This window comes from Panthera tigris, chromosome C2 (assembly GCF_018350195.1).
Source record: "Panthera tigris isolate Pti1 chromosome C2, P.tigris_Pti1_mat1.1, whole genome shotgun sequence".
Taxonomy (NCBI): Eukaryota; Metazoa; Chordata; class Mammalia; order Carnivora; family Felidae; genus Panthera; species Panthera tigris.
The window spans coordinates 2,292,889-2,316,371 of record NC_056668.1 but is presented as its reverse complement, the minus strand read 5'-3'; the positions used below and the strand labels follow the sequence as shown (position 1 = coordinate 2,316,371).

The window sequence follows — 23,483 nt, the reverse complement described above, 5'->3', positions numbered from 1 at the left end:
ATTAGGGTGGTCTGAGTCCTGGGACACTGCCTGGATCCCAGTGGCAAAGCCAAGCTTTCCAAAAGCCCAACTTTGATCAGAGTTTGAAATTGTATCGTTGGCACCTTGGAAGTGACGGCGGGCTCCCACCACTCGTAACCGAGACCACATCTGCCGAATTCCCCAGACTGAACGGCACGGCTGATGCCGTCCGCGGTGAGCTCGGTAGTCTGTGACCCGTGCTGCGCCCGTGTCCACGTGCTGAGCTACCGGAGACGGTGCCTCGGGGAGCCCAGGGTGAGGAGCACACAGGACCTCCCTCTAATGCTTTGCAACCTCTTGTGAGTCCGTAACCGTTTCTGAGTTAAAGTTAAAAAGATGTTTACTTAAGGGTTGCATTTCATAAAACTAACTTGACTGCTTCAGGAAGGACCTGCTTAAGTAAAACTGGCAGTTTTTATCCCCAGATGTGTGGTGTTGGGGAGCCCACCGCCACGACTCTCCCGCCTGTGGGGCCTCGGTTCACGCTGGGACCCGCGGTCCTGCCCGCCCGGCGCGCAGGGCAACACGGGGGGTGGGGGGAAGGCGGGAGTGTGAAGGCAGCGTTGGCCCCGTGCTGCCCTGGGGACCACGCACAGAACCGCTCCAGCGTGTCCCTCCCACACGCCGCTTCGGCCTCAGCGTGTCCTTTGGTACCACCTGTCCCCAGAGGCTCCTCCTCCCCATCTGTAGGCAGCCTGCCCTCTGCTGCCCCTTCTTTGCTGCTCGTGAAGCTTCTAGTCCTTGAAGCCCCTTGGCTCCTGCTTTGCGTCCCCTTACAGAGGGGACGCCGTAACGTCTCTGCAAGGTCATCCACTTCTTGAGGACAAGGCTCCTCTCCTTTTTGCTTTTGAGTGCCTTCCCAGTTGGGGATTCACGTCGTGCCGAGGGACCTCACATCTGTGTTGTAGAAGGTGCCAATGACTGCTGTGCGCGAAGGCTCTCTGAGGCGCTGGTGGAGGTGCTCTCCATACGTCTCTTTCCGTCCCATCGAGAGGCTTGTCTGAGCGGCGGAGTTGGGATCGGGACCCCTAGTCTTATGCCACCGCTTACCAGATGCGCCAGCGTCCTGCCCTGCCCGCGTTCCAGGTTGAACAGCCAGGGCGGCCACCGTCTTGAAACATCACACATGAAGTTTTCAAGTGAAATTGAATTGCTGCTGTTCATTTCTTAACTTGAGGAGAAAAAAGTGATTTTCCCTATGTGTCTAACATGTATTTTCGTTATTAAACCGATGTGTTTTGGGGCGCCTGGGTGGCTCAGTCGGTTGAGCGTCCAACTTCGGCTCAGGTCACGATCTTGTGGTCCGTGAGTTCGAGCCCCGCGTCGGGCTCTGGGCTGACGGCTCGGAGCCTGGAGCCTGCTTCCGATTCTGTGTCTTCCTCTCTCTCTGCCCCTCCCCCATTCATGCCCTGTCTCTCTCTCTCTCAAAAATAAATAAACATTTTAAAAAAATAAAAAAATAAAAAAAATAAACCGATGTGTTTTATGTTCAGGAGCAGTTAGGAGACATTAAGATACAGACTGTGTCCAGTTTGGGATTTTGCGCTCTGGAGCGTGGGACTATTGACGCCTCTTATTTGGGTGTGAAAACCGAATGCTCTTGCCGGGGCCAAACCAGTGCTCTCGTCTGCGTTTCAGTGGTCGACAACAGTAGCAACTGGGCGGTGTGTGGGAAAAGTTCTGGCGTCATCTCCATGCCTGTGGCCGCCCGGGCCACTCACCGCGTCCACATGGAGGTGATGCCCCTCTTTGCGGGTTACCTGCCCCTTCCCGACGTCAGGCTCTTCAAATACCTCCCCCACCACTCCGCGCACTCCTCGCAGCTGGACGCTGGTAAGGACTCAGAGATGGGGTGCGCTCGCCGTCGGAGCGAGAGACGGCTCCGTGCGGGGATGGGGGAAGGGGGCTCCGCTCGCAGGGCCCATGCTTCCTGACCAGTCGCGTGTGCTCAGTGCCGGCGGCGTCTAACCGAAAACCCGCTCGGGGTTACGGGTCGTAGGCGCCTGCTCCGGGGCTGGGTCCTCTGAGGGCCCGCGCGCCGGATCCCCTTAGGGGTGGCCTCGTTTAACGTTCTCTCGCTCGGAAGGTCAGCTTGGGTGGCTTGCGGCTCCCCGGGGCAGGTAGCAGGTCCCCGTCGCGGGCCCGCACCTCACTTCCTGTGCGTTTTGCAGATAGCTGGATAGAGAGCGACGGGCTGTCGGTGGACAAGCACGTGGACGAGCAGCCGGACGGCGGCGGCGGCGGCAGGTGCAGGGGCAGCGCGCACCTGGCCTCCGGCGGCGAGCACAGGGGTTTGCCCATGCCCCGGCTGCAGGCGCTGCCTCCCGGCCAGGTCTTCAACGCCAGCGTGGGCACGCAGGTGCTGGTCATCCCCAGCAAAGACGACCACGTCCTCGAAGTCAGCGTCACATGACCGTGCCTCGGGTCCTCGCGCGCCCCGGGCCGTTCGTGAGTGCGCTTGAAGGGGTCCCGCCTCCTCTGCCCCCCATCGTCACATCCTAGCGCTAACCGGACTCTTGGTGATTCTGCCTGGCCGTGGAGGCGTCAGAGAATGTCAGCGCGCAGCCGGTCGGCCGAGTGACAGCGTCGTTTCCGTGTTGTCCGTGGTGTAAGATTCCCCGTTATTTCTTTTTTCCTCCCTGTCCTTGTGCCGGCGCCTCCGGGGTTTGCCTGGACCCCACCCCCGCCAGTCCTCTCCCTGCCCCTGGAAGGTCTGTGCCCTGCTCTCTCACCCGGCAGCCTCCCGGTCTGCCGGCTCCTTATGGAGTCCGTGGGCCTTCCAGGGGGGACACACGGCCACCCTCGCCGTCTTAGTAGTGACACGTGTATGCCTTTCTGGGCACACGGCTGCCCTCTTTCTGGACCGGTTGGATTTGTAAGGCTCCTGAGGGATAAAACACCATCCTTTACCCAGATGAGTTGTGCTTCTCTAAGATAACACCCTTTGAGAGCGGGTCAGCGAGGTTGAGTGCTGGAGGGGGGAGGGAACTGAGCCCCTTCTGTGCCTTGGGACGTCACACTGGGAGGGCCTGGAGCCTCCATTAGCTGGAGCCATTTTAAGGTACTTTGGGGAGACTAGACCAGGGCCTAAGGGACCACTGGTATTGAAATGGTTTAGGAATAAACGTTTCTGGAACCCCTTTTCCCCATGATATTGATTGAATTATCATATGCACTTGGAATTAAATATGTATTTATTTTAATTATCATTACTTTGGGGGTTGGTACATTGTTTTCTTCTCACCTTAAAAGTCTTTCCATGTCATTGTCGCTGTGTAATCGATACTTTCTTCCGCACCTTAAGTCCTAGAGGTTAAGAGGCTCCATTTCAGTGGAGATTGGCGGGGCCCTGTCAGTGTGCTTCTAGTCTGGTTGTGGGAATGACGGAAGTCTTGGAATATTCTCTGCCGGTCCACTAAAATTGCAGTCATAACCGTACCAATGGATTAATTTGCTCTCGGTTGTAAATTTAATTGTACATATGGTTGATTTATTATTTTTAAAAGTACAGACTAACTGATGTAATGTTTATGTAGAAGTTGCACCAAAAATCAAGGACAAAATAAATGTGTGTTTGTTTTTACTGGTGTGAGAGTCACAGCTTGTAAATAAGTGTTGGCTGTATGAAACCTTTTCCAGCTCTCCAAAGCGATGTATTTTTGTACATAAGAGATAGAGAACTCTTACTTCCCCGGGAAAGCGTGGTCAGAACGGAGCCCGGCAGGCTGATGCAGAAAGGGAGTGCGGTCAGGCCCAGAGGGCACGGCCTCACGCCCAGCTGGAGAGGAAAGGGGCCTGCTTGTCACCTGCCAGAGAGAGGCTGGAGGAGGCTGGCGTTGAGGGGGTGGCGGGGACTTGGGGCTGCGGGGGTGAAGGGGCAGATCAGAGTCCTTGTTCCCACGCTTCTGTGTTGTCTCTCACATCACTCAGAAAATAAGGTGGTGTGATTCCCCCGCACCCCACCCTGTGTCTTTTTCGTTTACAGAAATTGGAGATACGTAAAGAAGATCAATATTTGTGAGTTTAATTAAACTTTTCAGAAATTAATCTTCCTTAGGTGCACTTTAAAACTAATAAACTTGGTCAACTAGGCAAATTAGAGCTTCGGAGTCTAATGATAGTTTAGGGTTTCTAAAATGTTTGTTTTGTTGTAAAAATTGATGATTGCCCTACGGATCTGCCAAGCCCTGTGGATGAAGAGATGTTTGAGATGTGATTCCGCCCGAAACACCTCATGTGGTCAGTCTCGGAGCCTCCGCGCCTAATGCGGCTTTCCCTTTACACTCTGGAAGGGGACATGTGATTCGATGGTTACCTTATTTCTGTTTGATATGTGTGTGTGTGTGTGTGTGTGTGTGTGTGTGTGTGTGTGTGTGTGTCTAGGTTCCAATCCCAGGATGAAATTCTCTAATTACATAATATATATAGAGGGAGAAAAGGAAGGGGAAATCCAAAATGTTCATGGTGGCTTCTTATTGTCCTCAATTCATATGAAATAAAATTTATTGGAGGTTTGGTTTTTTTTCCCCCAATTACCTGAGAGATCTTTTGCAACCTAAGTTACAAGGGTGCCTCTGTTTTTATTTTGTTTCGTTTTACCCAAAAGAAAAATGTTACCTAAACCTTCGTCTTTTTTTTTTTTCTTGAAGTCAGTAATTTGATTTTTGTTGTGTTTACAATAAAATAAGGCTCATGTGTTTGCGACAAGCTGGTTTTGTTAGTAAAGATGTAACAGCTGTTAAATAATTGTGAAGCCAGATATGGAATGTGCAGCTAAAAAGCAGAATGTGCAGCTGTTTTACAAATATCTGTGGAACATGTAAATACTAGCAAGTGGAAAAGGAAATAAGTTATAATTTTGGTGAATTTCATGGGGTTTCCTATGATTGGAAAAGTTATAACTTCTGATCTAATGTGGAAATTGTATTTAATCTGAAAATGAGTATTACCTACGGTCCATTGTCAGCACAGCCGGTCGTGGGTTGGATTCTTATATAAGGAAGTCTTGGTTGATATCCCATAGTTAGTAGAGAAAATACACACAGGCTACTATCCAGTTTTTCTTTAGTGTTTAAAAGAAGAGTGAGTTATAAAATGAAATGAAAGAAACACTCCAGAAGTGTGCATTAAATGAAAAGGATACTACTTTTTAAAGAACAAACTACACTGATCTAAATGTTTTGCAGTCAACTGTGATCTTTAAAATAAACCCTACGTGATTTTGGAATTCGATTTTTCATGAAAGTGCCCCCTTTCTCTAAATTTATTCATCATATACGTCAGGCCGTAAGACCCAAAAGTATCCTTAATACAATTTGCTGGGATTCTGTGACTGGAAAAGGTGACAAGTTGGTGACTTTGACACTGCAGGTATTAATTACATTTTCATGGTTTACTACGAGAGTCATTTTTCACATTATTCTGTAATATATTGTTAGACTAAAACCATTGTATTAAGACTGTTTAAAATGTAAGCATTATAATTCTGAAAATACAGATTTTAAGAAGAAACTTTGCTGTTTTGAACTTCATTCTTTTGGTGAGGAGCATGAAAGTTGAGTGTGTGAAGTTAAAGAATTTTCTGGTTTTCTCTCCCTAATCCTTCTTCCTGACTCGAAGCATAGATTATTTGCTTTGTGGGGAGCACAAGGGATTTTTTCATAATTCATTACCCTACAGGAACAATAGCCTACAGGAACAAAGACATTTGAGTGTTAAGGGCTTGGGGTTGTGGGTTTTTTTGTTTTTTGTTTTTTGCTTTTTGTTTTTGTAGCTCTGTCTGCCAATGAAATTAATTGCCTTTGTGACGTTTGGTAGCATCGCTGATACGATTCTTTAGTTTACTCAGTCTCCTTGTTTTTGGTCCCCCCATTCATAACGCAGAGCTTAAATAAGCGTGGGGTCAGAGCGCCTCACCCACTCAGGACGTGAAACTTCTGGGCAGCGGCGCAAGCGGGACCCAAGAAGGACAGAGCCCCAGTCCTGCTTGGTACCCGCGGGTGCGCGGCGCGGGGGGCGGGGCCGGCAGTCTCACGCCCCGCCTCGGCGTGCGGTGGGGGCGGGGCCTGCGGAGGACTCTGTCGGGGCGGGGGCGGGGCCCACGGTCTGGGACTCCGCCTCGGGGAGGGGGCCTGGGCGGGGCTCAGCCTTGGGAAGGAGCGAAGGCGGGGCCTGCGGGATAGGACTCTGCCTGGGGGTAGGGGCGTGGTTCGAGGGCTCCGGCTCCGCCTTGTGGAGGAGAGGGAGCGGGCCTGCGGGCTGAGGCTCCGCCTCGGGAAGGAAGCGGGGGCGGGCCTGCGGACCGGGATTCCACCACGGGAAAGGGGCATGGGCGGGGCTCAGCCTCTGGAAGGAGCGGAGGCGGGGCCTGCGGGATAGGACTCCGCCTGGGGTGGGGACGTGGCTGGCGGGCTCCGCCTCGGGGAGGAGCGGGGGCGGGCCTGAGAGCTAGGTCTCCGCCTCGGGGAGGAGTCGGAGGCTGAGACTCCGCCTCGGGGAGGAGTGGGGGCGGGACCCGCGGGCCGGGACGCTGCCTCAGGGAGAAGGGGGCGTGGCCTGTGGGCAGGGCTAAGTCTCGGGCTGCACCGTCCCTCCGGGTCGCCTGGGGGCGCCGTGGTGCGGCGCCGCGGCCACTCCCGGAAGCGCTCTCTTGGGGTTGGCAGTCCTGGAGGCAGAGGCTTCTCGACAGCACACGTGCGGCAGCCGCGATGAAGTTCGCTTACCGGGTGAGGGAGGGCGCGGGACCGGGGCCGCGGCGCTGGGTCCGGGGTGGGGGGCGGTGGGGCCGCACTGTCTCTCAGCCTGTAACCTGCGCGGCCGGCCCCAGGGCCATGGGCGGACATCCCGGACCCGGACGGAGAGGCGGGCCCCGGCCCCCAAGCGGCAGGTGTGGGCGGGAGAGAACGGAGCCCTAGCGGGATGAGCATGGACAGGCCAGCCCTGGACTGAAGGCCTGATTCCCGGCTGCACGCGGGCAGAGGAGCCGCGGAGCCGAGCCCCGGAACGTCGCCTTCATCTTCCTTCGCTGTCAGGGTCACGTGGCTGCCCGATGGTGGGGACACTGGAGGTTTACCCCGTCCACACCTTGTGGGTCCCAATTCTTGAGGGTACTTCTGCCCCCGGCCTCCTGCCTGGTCGCATGCCTCTCTCCCTGGTTCGTGCCAGGTCCTTAGCGCCTTGGCCTGGCTCTGGCCACAGCGCAGGCCTTCTTCAGCGCCACCCCACACTTGCTGGCGCTTGCCCCTCAGTGCTCTCTTCCCCTGCCACCCAAACCAGGAGGGGCTGGGTGGCGGCTCTCCTCCCGCCCATAGCCAGCTTCTCTCTGGCGGCTGCACTTCACCCGCTCTCTCCATTCCTTGGGGCCACCTTCCTGGTCGGGACAACATCACCTAACCGCCTCCCTGCTCTCCCTGTTGTTCCCGCTGTGGTGAGCATGGTCTTTAAAAAAAAAAAAAAAAAAAAAAGAAGGGATTTGAATCACAGCCGGCCTCTGCTTAAAATGTTCTCAGCTGGCCAGGCTTCTCCCTCTGAGCTCCCTGAGGTTATGAGGGCCATCACTTCCAGACGCTGGTCCTGCTGGCTCCTTCTCTCTAGGTTCTGGTTCTGGCGGCCCCTCCAGGGGTCCTTCCCTGACCAATCTCTTCCAATCGCTGCACATGCTCTGTAGTTACTTCTTCAGTGCCCGCCCCCTGGACATAGTCTATGAGGGCATCAGGGCACAGACCCCAGCATCCAGCAGCATGTCCAGGGAACACATGAGTTTGGCGATGAATGAATGAATCAGCTAATTAATTGGAGCCCAGCAGGTTACTTTGTTCAAGAAGCCTTGAGCCCCAGATGCCCTTGGAGTGCCCTTTTCTCCTCCTGAAACGTGGGTCCTGTTCTCTTCTGCACTTGGCAAACGCCTCTGTCCTTGTACGCGTCCCACATACTCCCAGTGCCCCTCCCCCACCTCAGTAGGAGCTTAGGGCCCCTGGAGGTTGGGCTCACTTTGCTTCCCTCCCTCTCGCTCAAGGCTGGGCTGCACAGGTGGCCAGCAAGTGTCCCAGGGGATGCCTGGAGGGACCCCAGGAATGACCAGGGACCTGGGGGGAGCAGGGAGTCTGTGCTGTCTCCTTGACCAGAGAGAGGCCTCGTTTAGCCCTTTCCCAAAATTGAGACTTTTGTACTTTTGTTGTGTTAAGATGGCTTTATTTTCTTTCCAGTTTTCGAATTTGCTGGGGACAGTCTATCGGTGTGGAAACTTAAATTTTACATGCGATGGAAATTCAGTTATTAGTCCTGTGGGAAACAGAGTGACGGTGTTTGACCTTAAAAAGTAAGTGCGTTACCAAGATGTTAACGACAGTGACCGCTATGGCGTGTGGGCGAAAGCTGACCGCGCCTTCCTCTCACTAGTGCCCCCGTTAAGTGCCGCAGCCCGAAAGCCTGTTCCAGGGTATACGGAGTGTCAGCGGGTCAGGAGTGCGCCTGGTCCCTCAGCTGAAGCCCAGTATCTAGGTTGTTGACCTCACCTCCAGGGCAGAGCTCCCGCTGCTGGGCTGCGTTGTCGCCGGCTCACTGGGGCTCAGTTCTGCCTGCTGGGTGTGCTGTCCTCCCGGACGAGCATGTGGCTCTGTCCTTCCTTCTCAAGGGGAAGGACTCCTGAGCGGTTGTCACCGCTTCCCACAGTCGTGTGGCCGGGGTGAGACCCTCCTGTCGCCCGGGTTTCTGTCCTGCTCTGCAGGCCTCAGCCTGTCTGTACGGTGGGACGATGGTCCACGTCTTTGCCGAGGGGGACTTCTGAAGCTCCTGAGAGCAGTGCTGGTGGGGGAACTCAGGGCCAAGTGCAGGCGTGACCGTCACGGCTGCCGTTGCGTTTAAATGACATCTGCTGGGGCTGGCTGGAGCAAGGAGCACGTGCTCGTTGGAGGAAAACTAGAAAGTAGGACAGTAGGGAACCAAGTTAGACTCTGAGCAGCGGTTACCCGTCTTTGACGTGATTTTTGCGTTTTTGCACACTCTCCCAGCTCTGTAAGAACAGTTCTGCCTACGTGTGCCGACCTTGTGGTTAATCCTTTCTGTTAACATGTAGCTTGTTTCCAGTTTTCCGACTTTGTAATGTCTGTAAAATTCTCCCCAGATGTGGTTCTACAAACAAAATTGGCAAACCCAAGCCCAGTTTTAAGGTTTTTAATCTGCTTTACCAGATACTCTCCGAGGACCTGTTTTTCTTTCTGCTTTCCCAACCGGGAGCTCTGGCCCCAGAGCCAGGAAGGGACAGGAAGGGTGGGGAGGGGAAGGGTCTCAGGCCACCCCTGCCCCCCTCGTCTGACAACTGAGACCAAGGACACAGCTCTGGTTTTGTCTCCTAGCAACAAATCCAGCACTTTGCCCTTGGCCACTCGGTACAACGTTAAGTGTGTCGGGCTGTCCCCAGACGGCCGCCTGGCCATCATCGTCGATGAAGGTAAGTGCCCTTGGCCGGGAAACAGCGGCTCAGGTGGTTGGGGCACACGAGGCCGTCACCCTGTCCCGCTGGGGGCGTAGGCCTCCGCGGTCCTGCCTGCGGTCCGGGTGGGCTTTGGGATGAGGGTGGGGGGGGGGGGGGACGCAGATGCGCCTGGGTGTCCCGTCTGGGGCGACCGCACATCCGCCACTTTCCCTTCCTGCAGGGGGGGACGCGCTGCTGGTCAGCCTGGTCTGCAGGTCCGTGCTCCATCACTTCCACTTTAAGGGCTCCGTGCACAGCGTGTCCTTCTCCCCTGACGGCAGGTGAGGGCTTGGTGTGGCCTCCATGACCCGCACGGCGGGGCTCGGGGGGGCTCTCTCGACGGGAGGTGGCAGCGCAGGAGCCTGTGCTCAGGCCTCATCTTCATGCGCGTCTGGGCTCCCGCAGGGCTGCACGGCCACAGGCCCCGCTCCCCCTACTTGAGGGCTGGGGCTCCCACCCTGAGCGGGAGATTCCGAAGGTCCTTGTCCAGGACCGCCTCCAGAACAGCCACTGTCCTCAGGAGGATCTTGTGGCCTCCAGACAGCAGAGCCACAGAGGGGCCCCTGTCTCTGAGTGGCGCCGACCCCCAGCCTCGACGTGCGCAGTGAGAATGTTGTGTGCAGACAGGGCCCTGGCTGGACCCGGCCTTGCTCTGGGTTCAAGGGCCACAGGAGAGGGGGCTGGTTCCCAGCATGCTCACACCCAGGCTGACCCGGATGTGCCCTGGAGGGGGCAGCCCTGGATTTCGGCCGTGAGCCCCCGTTCCACGTCCACACTCAGAAACTGCTTAGAACGGCCTCCAAGGCAGTGGCCACTCCCCAGCGCCCGTCGTGCAGAGTCCTGTTGTCCTTCCGGCTCCCAGGGCGTCTGTCCCAGGCTGGCGGGCGGCCAGAGGTGTGGCAGCATTCAGGGTGCCTGCAGGGTCGGTCTGTCTCTCTGACCGTCCCCCTGTCCTTCTTTGGCCTCAGTCCCTATAGGAGGAGAGGGGGCCTGGGGGCCATGGAGAGGCAGGCCCCTATGTTTTGCCTCTCATAGGAAATCACCTCGTAGCACGTGCACTGTCCTCAGAGGCTGAGCTGGTCTCGGGACTCCATGGGTCTTATGGATCAATGGCCCCTTTTCTGTGGCAGGAAGTTCGTTGTCACAAAAGGCAACATCGCTCAGATGTACCACGCCCCTGGGAGGAAGCGGGAATTCAACGCGTTCGTCCTGGACAAAACCTACTTTGGGCCGTACGATGAGACCACGTGCATCGACTGGACGGACGACTCCCGGTGAGGCCTGCGGGCGGGGCCTGAGGGGGACGCCTAGTAGCTGGCCTCTTGTTGGGGGGGGGCGGGGGGGAGTCTGGTGACTCTTGTCGAAGACCAGAGTTTCCGTCTGGAATGGCCTCCGTCTAGCCTCATGAGGTGCTGGAGGCAGGATGGGCTCCTGGTTCTGAGTGGGGCCTGCACTGCCTGGGGCATCCGCCCCTGGACACGGAGCGCGGGATGGCAGCCTTGCTGGGGATGCTGTATCCGGTGTGTCGCGGCCCGGTCGGTGCCACCAGATGGGCGGAGCAGCTGTGTCCACGGCAGAGTCGGGAGCTGCTCCCAACATGGGGGCCGGCCCCGTCCCCTCACGGCCGCACCCCTAACCGCCCTGAAAGGCACCTCAGCCGCTTGCTCGCTCCCAGCTGCCCTGTACTGTGCGCACGGGGACGGTGGAGGCTGGGGGTCAGTGCCACTTTGCACACCGGCCACCACCGGGTGAGAGGTGGGGCACAGTCGCGTCTGCGGGAGATGGCCTCGTGCTCCTAGCGCGTGGCTCCTCTATGGACGGGCAGGGGCGGCGCCCTGTAGCCATGCCTTCCCGCCTCTTCCGCGAGGCGATGCCTATTCCCGCGTCTGCCTGTGTTCATGCCCTAAGCCGGGCCCCTCGCGCGGCACCCCGTGGGCGTGGTGGTCCATTCTCAGGGCTCCCTTGGGCTGCCCTGTGGGGAGGGCAGTGACCCGTCCACCAAGACACGCAGATCGGTGCAGCGCAGGCCCGGCTGGTCTCCCTGGGTCTCTCCCCCGCACTTGTGTGGAGCTCCACCACAAACCCCGAGGACGAGCTGAGTCTCTTTTGTCCAGGTGCTTTGCGGTCGGGAGCAAAGACATGTCCACGTGGGTTTTCGGAGCTGAGCGCTGGGACAACCTCATCTACTATGCGCTGGGAGGACACAAGGACGCGATCGTGGCTTGCTTCTTTGAATCCGGCAGCCTAGATGTACGTTTCACCCGCCCGATGGCGTCCCAGATCTCAGCTACGCACCAGCTGCCCCCCCACCCCGGCCCCCGTAGACACAGGTGCCCCCCGGGTTACCTGGGGTGTTGAGGAGCCAGCGGCACCTGTTGGCTGCCCGTTGGCCATCGTCTCTGCCAGTGCTCAGGGGCAGGCTGCAGACGGATGTAGCTCTGTGGGATTTTGTCCACCACGTGGCTGGCGCGGGCTGACCCGTACCCACTCCCACACGCTTCCTTTTCCAGCTGTACACGATCAGCCAGGACGGGGCCCTGTGTGTGTGGCAGTGTGACACCTCCCCCGAAGGCCTGAGGCCGAAAGCCCCCACGGGCTGGAAGGCAGATCTGCTGCAGGGGGAAGAGGAGGAGGAGGAGGAGGAGGAGACCACAGTCCGGGGGAAATCCGCACCGGCCCCGGAGGAGCAGCAGGGAAAAGTGAAATACTCTCGGCTGGCCAGGTAGGTGTCCTCACAGAGGCTGGCGGGGGCCTCGCGCCCTCCAAGGCCGAGAGATGTGACAAGGAGGCACAGAGGGCCTGGGAACCAGCCGGGAGGCCGCCTGGTGTCCCAGGTGCAGGGTCAGGGAGGGGAGAGCCTCGGGCAGAGGGAAGGAGAGGCCGCTGCAGCGGGGCCCGTGTCCTGCATGGAGCCGGGGCGCCTGGCCTGGGGCACAGGCATGAGATGGGCCTGGCGCCCCGGCTCTCCATCCACGGCTCTTCTGACCCCCCGTCCATTTAGGTACTTTTTCAATAAGGAGGGAGATTTCAACAACCTGACTGCTGCAGCCTTTCACAAAAAGACCCACCTCTTGGTCACCGGCTTTGCTTCTGGAATCTTCCACCTTCACGAGCTCCCCGAGTTCAACCTCATCCACTCCCTGAGGTGAGGGCCGGGGGGAATGGCAGGTTGCACGCGTGCTCGCCGGCCCCACCGGATGACGGCGGGGAGTGAGTGCAGGGCCGTGCGGGGTGAGGCTGTGGGACGGCCAGGCGGGCGGTGGGCAGAGTGGGCTCGTGGTGCCGCCTGCCCGCCCTTTTCAGATGCCCCGCCTTCCTGCCCAGCGTCTCTGATCAGAGGGTCGCCTCCATCGCTGTCAACGGCTCCGGAGACTGGATCGCCTTTGGCTGCGCAGGTTCGTCTTTGTGCCGGGTCCGGCCAGAACAAGAACAGAGCTCCTGTTCCAGGACGACTACCTGCGGTCCCCTCGCCTCCGGGGCCCAGTGCCAGCGTGCACGGCCGGTTGGCCAGCGGCCCTCGTCAGGAGCAGCGGCGCAAGTCCACCAGCGACGCCTCGCTTGCTGAGCCCCTGTCTCCGTCAGCCAGGCCCATGGCCGTGGGCCTCGGGTGGGCCGCGTTAGGTGACGGGGCCGCCGCGAGGCAGTGACACGGGGTGGCAGCGTCCCTGCCGGGTTCCCTCACTCAGGTGGAGGGTGACAGAGGCACTGGCCTCGGTGGGTCGGGCGGTCCGGTGCCGGCACAAGGCAGGACCCGATGGGGCGCGGGGCACAGTATGGTGGGCAGGTCCCCAGCCCCTCCCCACGTGTGCTCCGTAGGCCTGGGCCAGCTGCTGGTGTGGGAGTGGCAGAGTGAGTCCTACGTGCTCAAGCAGCAGGGCCATTTCAACAGCATGGTGTCTCTGGCCTACTCCCCCGACGGGCAGTACATCGTCACCGGCGGGGATGACGGCAAGGTGGGGCTGGTCAGGTGGCCAGGGCCGTGGCCTGGGGCGGGAAGGACGTGGGGCCTTGTCTGCTGGCTGGGGCACCGGGGGCTGGCTCAGCCGGGGAGACCCAGGCTCCAGCTCCGGGGTTCAGCCCGGAACTCACGGGCTCGCCCCGCTTCATCTGGGCTCGTGGGGAGGGGATCACAAATGACCCGGGGCCGGCTGGCTGTTTCTCTGTCTCTGGCTCGGATTCCCGCACACGTGCACCCGCTTGTCCGTGGTGACAGCCGTGGCATGTGGGTGCGTGTACACCCCAGGGTGACACAGGCCCCACAGACCTCTACCCTCCCTCACGTGGAGGCGGCAGAGAGGCAAGGGGCAGATGGCGTCTCTAGGCTCGGCGGGCACACGGTGGAGTGTGCACATGTGTGCGTGTGTGTGGTCCTGAGCTGGTGCCAGCCTCCCTCTCCGCGCTGCAGGTCAAGGTGTGGAACACCCTCAGTGGCTTCTGCTTTGTCACTTTTACGGAGCACTCGAGTGGGATCACCGGCGTGACCTTCACTGCCACTGGCTATGTCATCGTGACCTCTTCCATGGATGGGACCGTGCGTGCCTTTGACCTTCACAGGTGACCTTTCTAACAGTCTTTCTCTGGGGCGGGCCGTGATCGCGAGGCAAGGGTCGCGGGCGTATAGACGAGGGTTCGGGGAGGGCCCAGGAACCTGAGCGGGGGTGTCCGGGACTCTGAGCGTTGCCAGCTGGACTCGTGTCTCGGGGCAGGTACCGGAACTTCCGCACCTTCACGTCTCCACGGCCCACCCAGTTCTCCTGCGTGGCCGTGGACTGCAGCGGGGAGGTCGTTTCGGCCGGGGCGCAGGACTCCTTCGAGGTCTTCATCTGGTCCATGCAGACGGGCAGGCTCCTGGACGTAAGAGCCGCACGGCTGGGGGCCGGGGTCGGGGGCACAGCCACACGCAGGAGGGGCGCCTCTGCAGACCCGCGGGGAGCAAGCAGCTCCGGCTTCCGGCCGGGGCTCCTCCCTTCCTGCGGGGATACAGCCAGCCCGTCCTGCATCCTCGGGGCAGCGGGACCTCGTGCGCAGCACCCTCGGGGCGGGTGGCCTCTTCATACCTCCTCTTCGGCCGCCACAGGTTCTGTCCGGCCACGAGGGCCCCATCAGCAGTCTGTGCTTTAGCCCGGTGAAGTCCGTCCTGGCCAGCGCCTCCTGGGACAGGACGGTGCGCCTGTGGGACATGGCAGACAGCTGGAGGACCACGGAGACGCTGGGCCTGACCTCGGATGGTGGGTGCCCGGGCCAGGGGAGGGGGGCTGGCGGGCAGGAGTTCTGACACAGCGAGGAAGGCTGCGTTAGACGGGGCGCTGCCCGTCCATCTTGGTTGTGGGTTCAGATGTAACTCCAAGACCCCTCGCCGCCCCGGGCGTGGTGTCCCTCGGTGTCGGGGGCCTCGCGCGCTGGCTTGCTCAACTGCCGGCCCCGAGAAGCAGCCAGCGCTGTCGGGCAGAGCCTCGGGGAGGACTCCGGGGTGACGGTAGGCTGGGAGGCCCTGCCACCCGGACTCCGGTCGTGTGCGCGTGCAGGTGAAGCTTTCCTGCCCCGCACGCGTGACGTTCGCGTCGTGGGCCCCTGGGACTCGCGGCCTGTGCGGTGTCTCTGCTTCCCGCCACCCCGCTCGGCTCTGGTTCGTGCTCTTCGCGGCCGGCCGGCGGCCTGTGTCTGCAGGGCCTCCAGGTCGTCTGTGTCCAGTCCGTCCCGCGGTTCTGTCAGAATCACCTGTGTCCTGCTCTTCGTGTGCCGCGCCCCTGCCGGGCCTGGCCCCTCGCCCCCTGAGGCAGTTGGAGCCCTGCCCTCGCTAGCACAGGCCCCGGGGCCTCCCTCGCAGGGTGGGGCTTGTCTGGGGGAGCTTCCGTGTGCCTCCACTGGTGCTCGCCTGGCTCTCCTGCACTGACACCGGCTGAGGACGGAGGGTGTGGCCTCCTGCCGGCTGGGCTCCTTCTCTGGCCCTGATCACGCGTCTCTTTTCAGCCCTGGCTGTGACCTTCCGTCCCGACGGGGCAGAGTTGGCTGTCGCCACGCTGAACTCACAGATCACCTTCTGGGACCCCGAGAACGCCGTGCAGACGGGCTCCATCGAGGGCAGGCACGACCTCAAGACGGGCAGGAAGGAGCTGGACAAGGTCACCGCCAAGCACTCGGCCAAGGGGAAGTGAGTGCCTCAGTGAGCGGGTGCAGAGCCCAGGTTGGGTTTGCGGTTGGCGGGTGTCCGTGTCTCTCCCCCCCTTGGCCTTGTGGACTGTCGGGGACTGGTGTTTGCACATCTGCCTCTGCTCCTTTTGGGTGTGGCTCTTGGGGTGGGGTCACCAGGTAACCCAGGTTCACTTTTTCGAGGAACTGCTGGAGTGTTTTGCAAAGTGACGGCACCATCTGATATCCCCGCCGGCAGCAGGAAGGGTCCCGGTTTCCCCACGTCCCTGTCCCCGTCCCCGCCCATTACTGCCAGTTTTTTCTAAATCGCAGCCGCGTGGGACGGGGCGTGAGGTGATGTTTCGATGTGGCGCTGACTTATCTTTTTCTTAAGGACCGATGCTGTCAAACACGTTTTCGCAGGCCGAGGGGCCGTCTGGACGTCGTGTCTGGAGAAGCGTCTGTCCAGGGCATTTGCTTGTTTTAATTGTGTGTTTCTCGAGTGGTGTATGTATTCGAGACGGGAGCTCCCCGACAGACCTGTCCCTTGGAAATCTCTTTTCTGCTCTGTGGGTTCTCTTCACTTTCTCTGGTGTGTTTTCAAGCGTGAACGTGTTTATTTTCTCTTCTGTCGGTCGTGCCCTTTGGTGTGTGGGACAGTCGTCTCCCGTGGCCAGGCCTGTAGGCACCTGGTTTCCGGGGATGCAGGGCCGAGGAGGCCCCCCTGCCCGTGGTTGCCTTGCGGGTGACAGGCACGGTGGCCTCCTTTTCCTTCTGACTTCAGCAAGGAAGCATCGTGACTGGAGCCATGCGGTCCTTTCGTGAAAGGGCCATGTCCGTTGGGAGGTCCCTTCTTGGGGGGCCTGCTGCCTCGGAGCCTTGTGAGCCCCAGGCCAGAGCCCCGCGGACGATGCCTGCTGGGCTTTGAGGGAGCGCCACACGCTAGGGGTCCCTGGGGGTGAGCGTGTGTGTGTCCCCTCTGCTCAGGGCCTTCACTACTCTGTGCTACTCTGCGGACGGCCAGAGCGTCCTGGCGGGAGGGATGTCCAAGTTCGTGTGCATCTATCACGTCAAGGAGCAGATCCTTAGGAAGAAGTTCGAGATCTCCCGCAACCTCTCCCTGGACGCCATGGAGGTGAGCGGGTGCCCGGGTCTGGGCTGCCCTCCCCACGTCCTGGCGCCATGGGGACCGGGAGAAGGCTCTAGGCATGTGTGTGCCTGCCTGGGTCCCCGCCCCCTCCCGAGGGATTCTGGGCGCAGGTGTCCCCGTTTCCCTGAGGAAACGCTGACAGGCTGAGGGGGTAGACGCCCCACATGTGCCGGCCTTGTGGAGGCTGATGGGAGCCCTCGGTGCAGCGCATTAGGGAATCTGACCGCCGTGGTGGTGGCAGCGGGGCCCCTGCACGTCCGCGGCAGCTCTGAGGGCGGGTTCTGCTGCGCAGCGGGTAGGGACGCGTGTCCCACGTACATCCCACACGGGGCTGGGTCTCCGTCAGTATTTGTGGCATGTGAGGAAGGCAGGGGACAGGGGACAAGTTAGACATCTGGAGCTTTGCCCTTCTAGGAATTTCTGAACCGGAGGAAAATGACAGAGTTTGGCAACCTGGCGCTAATCGATCAGGACGCCGGGGCAGAGGACGGAGTCGCGATCCCATTGCCGGGTGTGAAGAAAGGTGAGCGGAGGACCCCTCGTGTCTCCAGAGGCCCCGGCCACAGCAGGCTGCGCTGCCCACCTCCTTTACCCGCGTGATAGCAGCCTGGCTCAGCGGCTGGCACCCGGCCCTGTGCCTCACGCTCACCCACACGTGGGCCACAGGGAGGGCTCCGGGGTCAGGGAGCTGGCGGTCCAGGAGGCCCACAGGGTGCGTGCCCCTCACGGGGACGAGGCAGGAGAGCCGGGGGCCTGGTAGACCGTCAGGAGGGGACACCGCCAGCTAGAGAGCCCCTGTGCCAGCCCTGGGCAAGCAGCTGCTGCGCAGCTCCCCGCCCCCCGCCCCCCCTTCCCCGTGCTGGCCTGGGTCAGCTCATTCCAGCCCTGGCTCGTGCCCCACCACGTGCCTATGGGCCCACAATGCACGCTGGGGAGTGGGGGCTCCTCAGCGACTGGCTGGGTGACAGACCCAGGACCACACGATCGCCGTGGGCCCTGGAGCAGCCCTGCCTCCACCGAGCCCCTTCTTGGGAACCTCTTAACAAGAGTGGGGTCTGTAAGCCCTCAGTGATGGGCAAGGGTGCTTCTCAGCCTGTGTGGAGACCTTTTTTTTTTCTTTTTAAGTTTTTTAATGTTTATTTCTGAGACAGAGAAAGACAGAACATGAGTATGGGAGGGGCAGAGAGAGAGGGAGACACAGAATCCGAAGCGGGCTCCAGGCTCCGAGCCATCAGCACAGAGCGTGATGCGGGGCTCGAACCCACAAACCATGAGATCACGACCTGAGCCGAAGTCGGTCGCTCAACCGACTGAGCCACCCGGGCGCCCCGTGTCTGGAGACCTTTGATTGTCACAACTCAAGCAGAACAGGCACTGTTGGTGGTGAGTGTGGGGGACTGAGGGGTCCGCTGGACCCATGAGAACCCAGCCCCGTGTGTTGGTCCCCCTGAGGTCAAGAGCCCCCAGAGAGAATTTGTGGGGAGATACACACGAAGTGTTGCTGAGCTGGCTTCCAGGTGGCTGGGGGCCAGGCACAGAGGAGCCTTTTCTCAGGTGATGTACGTGTCGTTGAGCTTGGAACATAGCACCCCTCACACCGCAGATTTGAAAACAAATTTCAGGATCACCTTGGGGGTGCTCAGTTGGCTGAGCCTCCTACTCTTGAATTCGGCTCCGGTCACGATCTCGTGGTTCATGGGTTCGAGCCCTGCATCAGGCTCTGTGCTGACAGTGTGGAGCCTGCCTAGGAGGCTCTCTCTCCCTCTCTCCCTGCCCCTCCCCCGCTCCTGCTCTTTCTCTTTGTCCTAATAAATAAACTTCAAAAAGTTAAACTAAAATAGGTTTCCAGAGGAGATGCACAGGGCGATGACCAGTGAGGACGAGCCCCCACCCCACAGAGCTGCCCTGTGAGGTCGTGCGTCTTGTGCACTGCACAGAGTGCTTGGCAGAGTGGCCGGTGGGGACTGGAGCCACCCTGCCCTCAGCCTTTGGGTTGTGCCAAGGCCTTTTCGCAGAATAGGGCAGGTGTCTGTCGGCCAGGCTGAACGCCCACAGGAGCGTGTGCTCCAGGGGCTCGTCCGCGGAGGCCAGCGGCGCCTGTGAAACAGCATCTGGGGCCCTGGCACAAGACTCCCCGCGGGGCCCAGGGGCCAGAGCCGCCGCTCCCGCTGGGCCTGGAGCAGCAGGGCAGCCCTCCTTTCGCGGCGGGAGAGGGCTGCCCTGTAACCGCAAGGGCCCTGTGTTCCAGGTGACATGAGCTCTCGGCACTTGAAGCCTGAAATCCGGGTGACTTCGCTTCGCTTCTCTCCCACAGGTGAGCCCCGGCCAGTGGGTCGTGGGTGGCGGGAAGCGTGGGGGTTGGTCCCGATGGGCTTCCGGGCCCACGGTGCACGTGGTGGGCCTGGCACCTCTGTGGCAGTGACGAGGTTGGTCACAGCTTCTGGCTGGCTCTGGGCCTCGCTGTCCTCCACGGGTGACGTGTGGTCTTTGTTCGCTCCCGACACGCTGGGCTTTGAGGCGGAGGCAGGCGGCTGCGCCGAGCGTCCTCACGTGTGCCAGTCTGCGGCGCGGCAGGGGAGGGTCTGTGCCCGCAGGGTCTGGGACCGTTAGGTAAATGCGGTCCCGCAGGGCGGACAGGAGGGGGGCTTGCAGTGGGCTCGTCCGGGGGGTGACGGCCGACACTCCCCGGCATCGACGGGGAGGCGGAGGCAGCAGGGCACAGAACGGCACGTGGCCGAGTACGGCCGTGCGAGTCGGGGTGCAGACCGTGGCCCAGTCTCGCCGGCTCCACAGTGGGGACGCCACGTTGCCGCAGAGCCGGAAGCCCGCAGGCTCACGGAGGACTTGACCGGGCCTGGTGCTCGCGGGACGCGAGCGGACGCACACGGGCTCTGCCCTGAAGCGGCTGGCGGCTGGGGTGGGAGCGGGGGGCGGGCGTCCCCGTGCCCCTTTCTTGCTGATACTCTTGGGACCGCGGGGACTTGCTCGGTGCCTTTTAAGTAAAAGCAGGGAAGGTGAAAACAGGTGTTCAGGAAACCCCCCGACTGCCTAATTCCCAGGGCGCTGCTGGGCGGCCACCACCACCGAGGGGCTCCTCGTCTACTCCCTGGACGCCCAGATGCTGTTTGACCCTTTTGAGCTGGACACCGACGTCACCCCCGCACGCATCCGGGCGGCCGTGCGCCAGCAGGACTTGACCAGGGCCATCCTCATGGCCTTCCGGCTCAACGAGCGGACGCTGCTACAGGAGGTCCTGGAGTCGGTGCCCTGGGACGAGGGTGAGCGCCGGACGGGCCCCGGCAGCTTCTCGGCCCCTGCACGCGCGGGGTGGGGTCTAGGCCGCGCTCGCCTTCTCTCCCGCGGGAGAGTTCTTGGCAGAGTGAGCACAGTTTCCTCCCCCCGCAGTCGAGGTGGTCAGCTCCTCGCTTCCTGAGCTGTACGTGGAGAAGGTGCTGGAGTTCTTGGCTTCCTCCTTCGAAGTGTCTCGCCACCTGGAATTCTACCTCATATGGACTCAGAAATTGCTCCTCGTGCACGGGCAGAAGCTGAAGTCTAGGTGAGGGGTGCGTCAGCTGTGACGCCCGTCTCCCGTCGCTCAGCTGCGCTTTGCTGCAGGTCAAAGGGGGAGCTTTGCGCGCGCGCGCACACACACACACACACACACACACACGCACACACACACGAGAGGGCACAGCTGGCGCCTCGGCGAGTGCTGTGCGCTGAGACGAGTCTCCTTTCCAGAGCAGGGAAGGTGCTGCCGGCCGTTCAGTTCCTTCAGAAGAGCATCCAGCGGCACTTGGACAGTGTCTCCAAACTGTACGTGTGGCTGGTGGGGTCAGTGGGTGGGGCGGGTGGCCCGTCGCCGGCTGGTTCCACGCTGGGGGCTGCCCCCTGAGTCGTCTGTTTTGGGGACAAAACACTGGGAGGTGTTCCCTCCCTCCCTGGTGAACTACTGAGCGCACGGGCCGCCCCCGGTGGGACTCGGGGCTGGCGGGCTGCGGGTGTGGCCGGGAGTTTCGAGCGATCCCCCAACGAAACGAGTTCTCTGTCCTGTCGCTGGACGGTTCGTTCGTGGTTCGTGCACCTTCTGCCCCCTGCCCTGAGGCTCAGCAGAGTCACAGCGGCCGTGATCACCACCGCTTGGCCTTTCCTGGGCCCGTTGACTGGGCACGTAGGGGGTCTGCGGTCTTCAGGGTCAGCGTTGAGGTGTCCCAGCCCTGTTTCCGGAGCGTGTTCTCTGCCCTTGCTGGTGACTGCCCGGTGTCTAGAGGCAGGGCCTGTGTCTGTCCTTGACTGCCTCCTCAGTGTTCAGCCCACAACAAGCCCTTCCTCCTAGTGTCCTGGCCGCCCGCTGGAACACGCCAGGGGGCGAAAGGGGTCTGTGTTAAATTCTGCCGCATGCTCAGAAGAGCCTTCTCTCTGTTGAGGCTTCCGTGACTCGACAGAGCTCAGTCCCAGAGACCGAGTGCCTCTCGTTAGACGGATTCTTCCGTCACGTTCACGTAGATGTGTGATAAATGCTTCGTTCTTTGGACGTCCATGCTGCTGACGCATAGGCTTTTGTGTATTGATTGTGGATTGTGGATTGTGGATTGATTTTGTGTATTGATTTTGTGTATTGATTGGGGAGGCAACACTTAGGTTACGTTGCCAAACCTAGTTTGTGGGGGGGGGGTCAGTTTGTTTTTAAAGTTCATTTATTTTGAGAGAGTGAGCGAGCACATGCACACGTAAGCAGAGGGAGGAGGAGAGAGCGTCCCCAGCAGGCTCTGGACACAGGGCTCGATCCCACGACCTATGACCTGAGCCGAGATCAAGAGCCTAACTGAGCCACCAGGGCACTCCACCTGAATAGTCCCTTACCTTTTACTCCTTCTCACCGGGTGGCTTCCTACATGGAGACAAGGGTGTGATTTTTTCCCTTTATTTTGTTAATGTGGGGACTGACCTGATTGGGAGCGTCCTTCTCTGCTCTCTAAAAGGCCTTCAAGCTCCGCGCCCGCCCGCCCTTCCTCCGTGTCTGGTGGGGCTGGGGAAGCTATCGGGATGGGGCCCAGGCAAGGGCAGGGGCGGTGAGGGCGGACCAGAAGAGGTGGGTCTTACGGCTGGGTCCTTGAAGCCACTCCTGCAGGGCTGGGTGGGTCAGAAACCGAGTTAGGAGGGGCAGGGAGGGGGCTCCTGTAGTCCCTGGCTGGTTTTTCTCGGGGTCACAGGGAAGGCGGGTGCCGGGTGAGCCGGAGTCTCGATAGAGAAAATCTGCTGCTCTTACCGACGTGACTCCTGTGCGCTTCTCACAGCTGTGACTGCAACCGCTATAACATCCAGTACGCTCTGGCAGTTTCCAAGCAGCGGGGCATAAAGCGCCCCTCAGAGCCGCTGGGAAGCGAGGAGGAAGCGGATGCGCCTGACGACGATGACACTCTGCACCCGCTCGGGGAAGGACAGGAAGACGGGGACAGACAGCTGGTGTAGAGCCGGCCGCGTTCGCCACCCCACATCCCCCGTGTTTTGGTCAAGACTCCCGGAGAGATGGAAGCACGCGGCCTGGGCCCGGAAGCGAGTGGGAGGGCCGTCTGAGGGCTGCGGAGGTCCCCACACCGGGACTCCTGTTCCCACGAGAACCAGACGTGCCAGCAGCGGCAGCGAGAGCGCAGGCTCGCCACACAGGCCCGGGGCCCGCGGTGTAACCGCGAACGTTGCTCATCTCCTGTTGAAAACGCCTTTTACAGAAGCAAAAGGGTTCATTTGTATAGACTCGAATTTTGTAGGACTATTATTTATATTTTTAATACACTCTTGACGACATATTTAGAGATAAAAAAGATGAGGTTTTGTACATAAAAGCGGATTAAATCTGAACTCTGAATTGAGAATGTTTATAACATATCCTGGGTCGTGCAGGGGGATAGGGTCCCCTGTCTGTTGGCCTCCTTGTGCAGGGGGCGTGGAGGAGCAGGGCAGTGGGATCACCCTCGCGGCCCCCAGCCTGGGCCGCCTGCCCCGGGGGTCTGTGCACTGACCCTGGAGGGACGCTAGCAGCCCCAGAGCTGAGACCGGACAGCTCCCTTGGGGAGCTCACGCAGGCGCAGGGGGTGACACGAGATGCTCTTCCGTGGAAGGCCCCTGAAAGCCTCACCGAGCAGGGCACAGAACCAGCTTCTCCCCAGCTGGGGGCCTGTCCCAAGGGCTCAGTAGTGAGGGCCACCAGGGTCAGGAAACTGGGCCGACCTGGGTGCAGCTCTTCCCTGAGGCTGCCTGGAGGCCTACAGGGTCGGGTGCGGGTAGGGCAAGCGCCTGGGGGCCCTGTAACCCTTGAGGGCCCATGCGCAGGTGTCACTGGGTGTTTGTGTCCACAATTCTCCCCACGCTCTCGGAGGCTGGAAAACCAGCCAGTCTTTCCAACGCACCTCTGCTTTCTTGCTAAGTTTCACATGTGCACGTTGAAGTTACGAACATTGATAGTGGGAACTGGTTTAGAGTGCAGTTGGGAGGCCAGCAGCGGAGGCTCTCAGCCCCATGGCTACTGGTCCACTGCAGACCCCAACCAGGAGAGACTTTCCTCCCGCCCCGGCAACGGCCCAGCCAATGGGAATCCACTACACTTCCAACTCCCAGTTTACTCCAATGGACTGTTTACAACACGCCCCCCCCCCCCCCCCGCCGCCGCCCCAACTTTATAAATGAGCCTTCACTGGACCGCCCCGTGGTTTG

The 23,483-nt window shown here is 60.1% G+C and overlaps 2 protein-coding genes across 4 annotated transcripts in view; both read left to right on the top strand.

Moving 5' to 3' along the window:
* The window catches only part of TRAPPC10 (trafficking protein particle complex subunit 10), an 86,252-nt gene extending 82,648 nt beyond the window's left edge, over positions 1-3,604 (top strand). For both annotated transcript variants that reach the window (XM_042998840.1, XM_042998839.1), the window contains exons 22-23: positions 1,660-1,854; positions 2,193-3,604. In XM_042998840.1, coding sequence (XP_042854774.1) covers positions 1,660-1,854; positions 2,193-2,434 — 437 coding nt within the window. In that variant the 3' untranslated portion in view covers positions 2,435-3,604. The remainder of the gene's footprint in view (positions 1-1,659; positions 1,855-2,192) is intronic.
* A 2,943-nt stretch (positions 3,605-6,547) lies between these two features.
* PWP2 (PWP2 small subunit processome component) lies at positions 6,548-22,631 on the top strand. Of its 2 annotated transcripts, none has more exons than XM_042998841.1 (21): positions 6,548-6,746; positions 8,226-8,338; positions 9,375-9,469; positions 9,675-9,774; positions 10,624-10,767; positions 11,608-11,743; positions 12,004-12,215; positions 12,495-12,638; positions 12,818-12,888; positions 13,310-13,446; positions 13,899-14,047; positions 14,200-14,347; positions 14,571-14,721; positions 15,464-15,644; positions 16,610-16,757; positions 17,187-17,295; positions 19,021-19,086; positions 19,832-20,050; positions 20,178-20,328; positions 20,514-20,588; positions 22,070-22,631. In XM_042998841.1, exons 1-21 carry the CDS (start codon positions 6,729-6,731, stop codon positions 22,242-22,244), a joined length of 2,742 nt encoding a protein of 913 aa, XP_042854775.1. In that variant the 5' UTR covers positions 6,548-6,728; the 3' UTR covers positions 22,245-22,631. The 2 variants fall into 2 exon arrangements, with proteins under 2 accessions (XP_042854775.1, XP_042854776.1); XM_042998842.1 differs by lacking the exon at positions 6,548-6,746 and adding an exon at positions 6,834-7,072.
* The last annotated feature ends 852 nt before the right edge of the window (positions 22,632-23,483 follow it).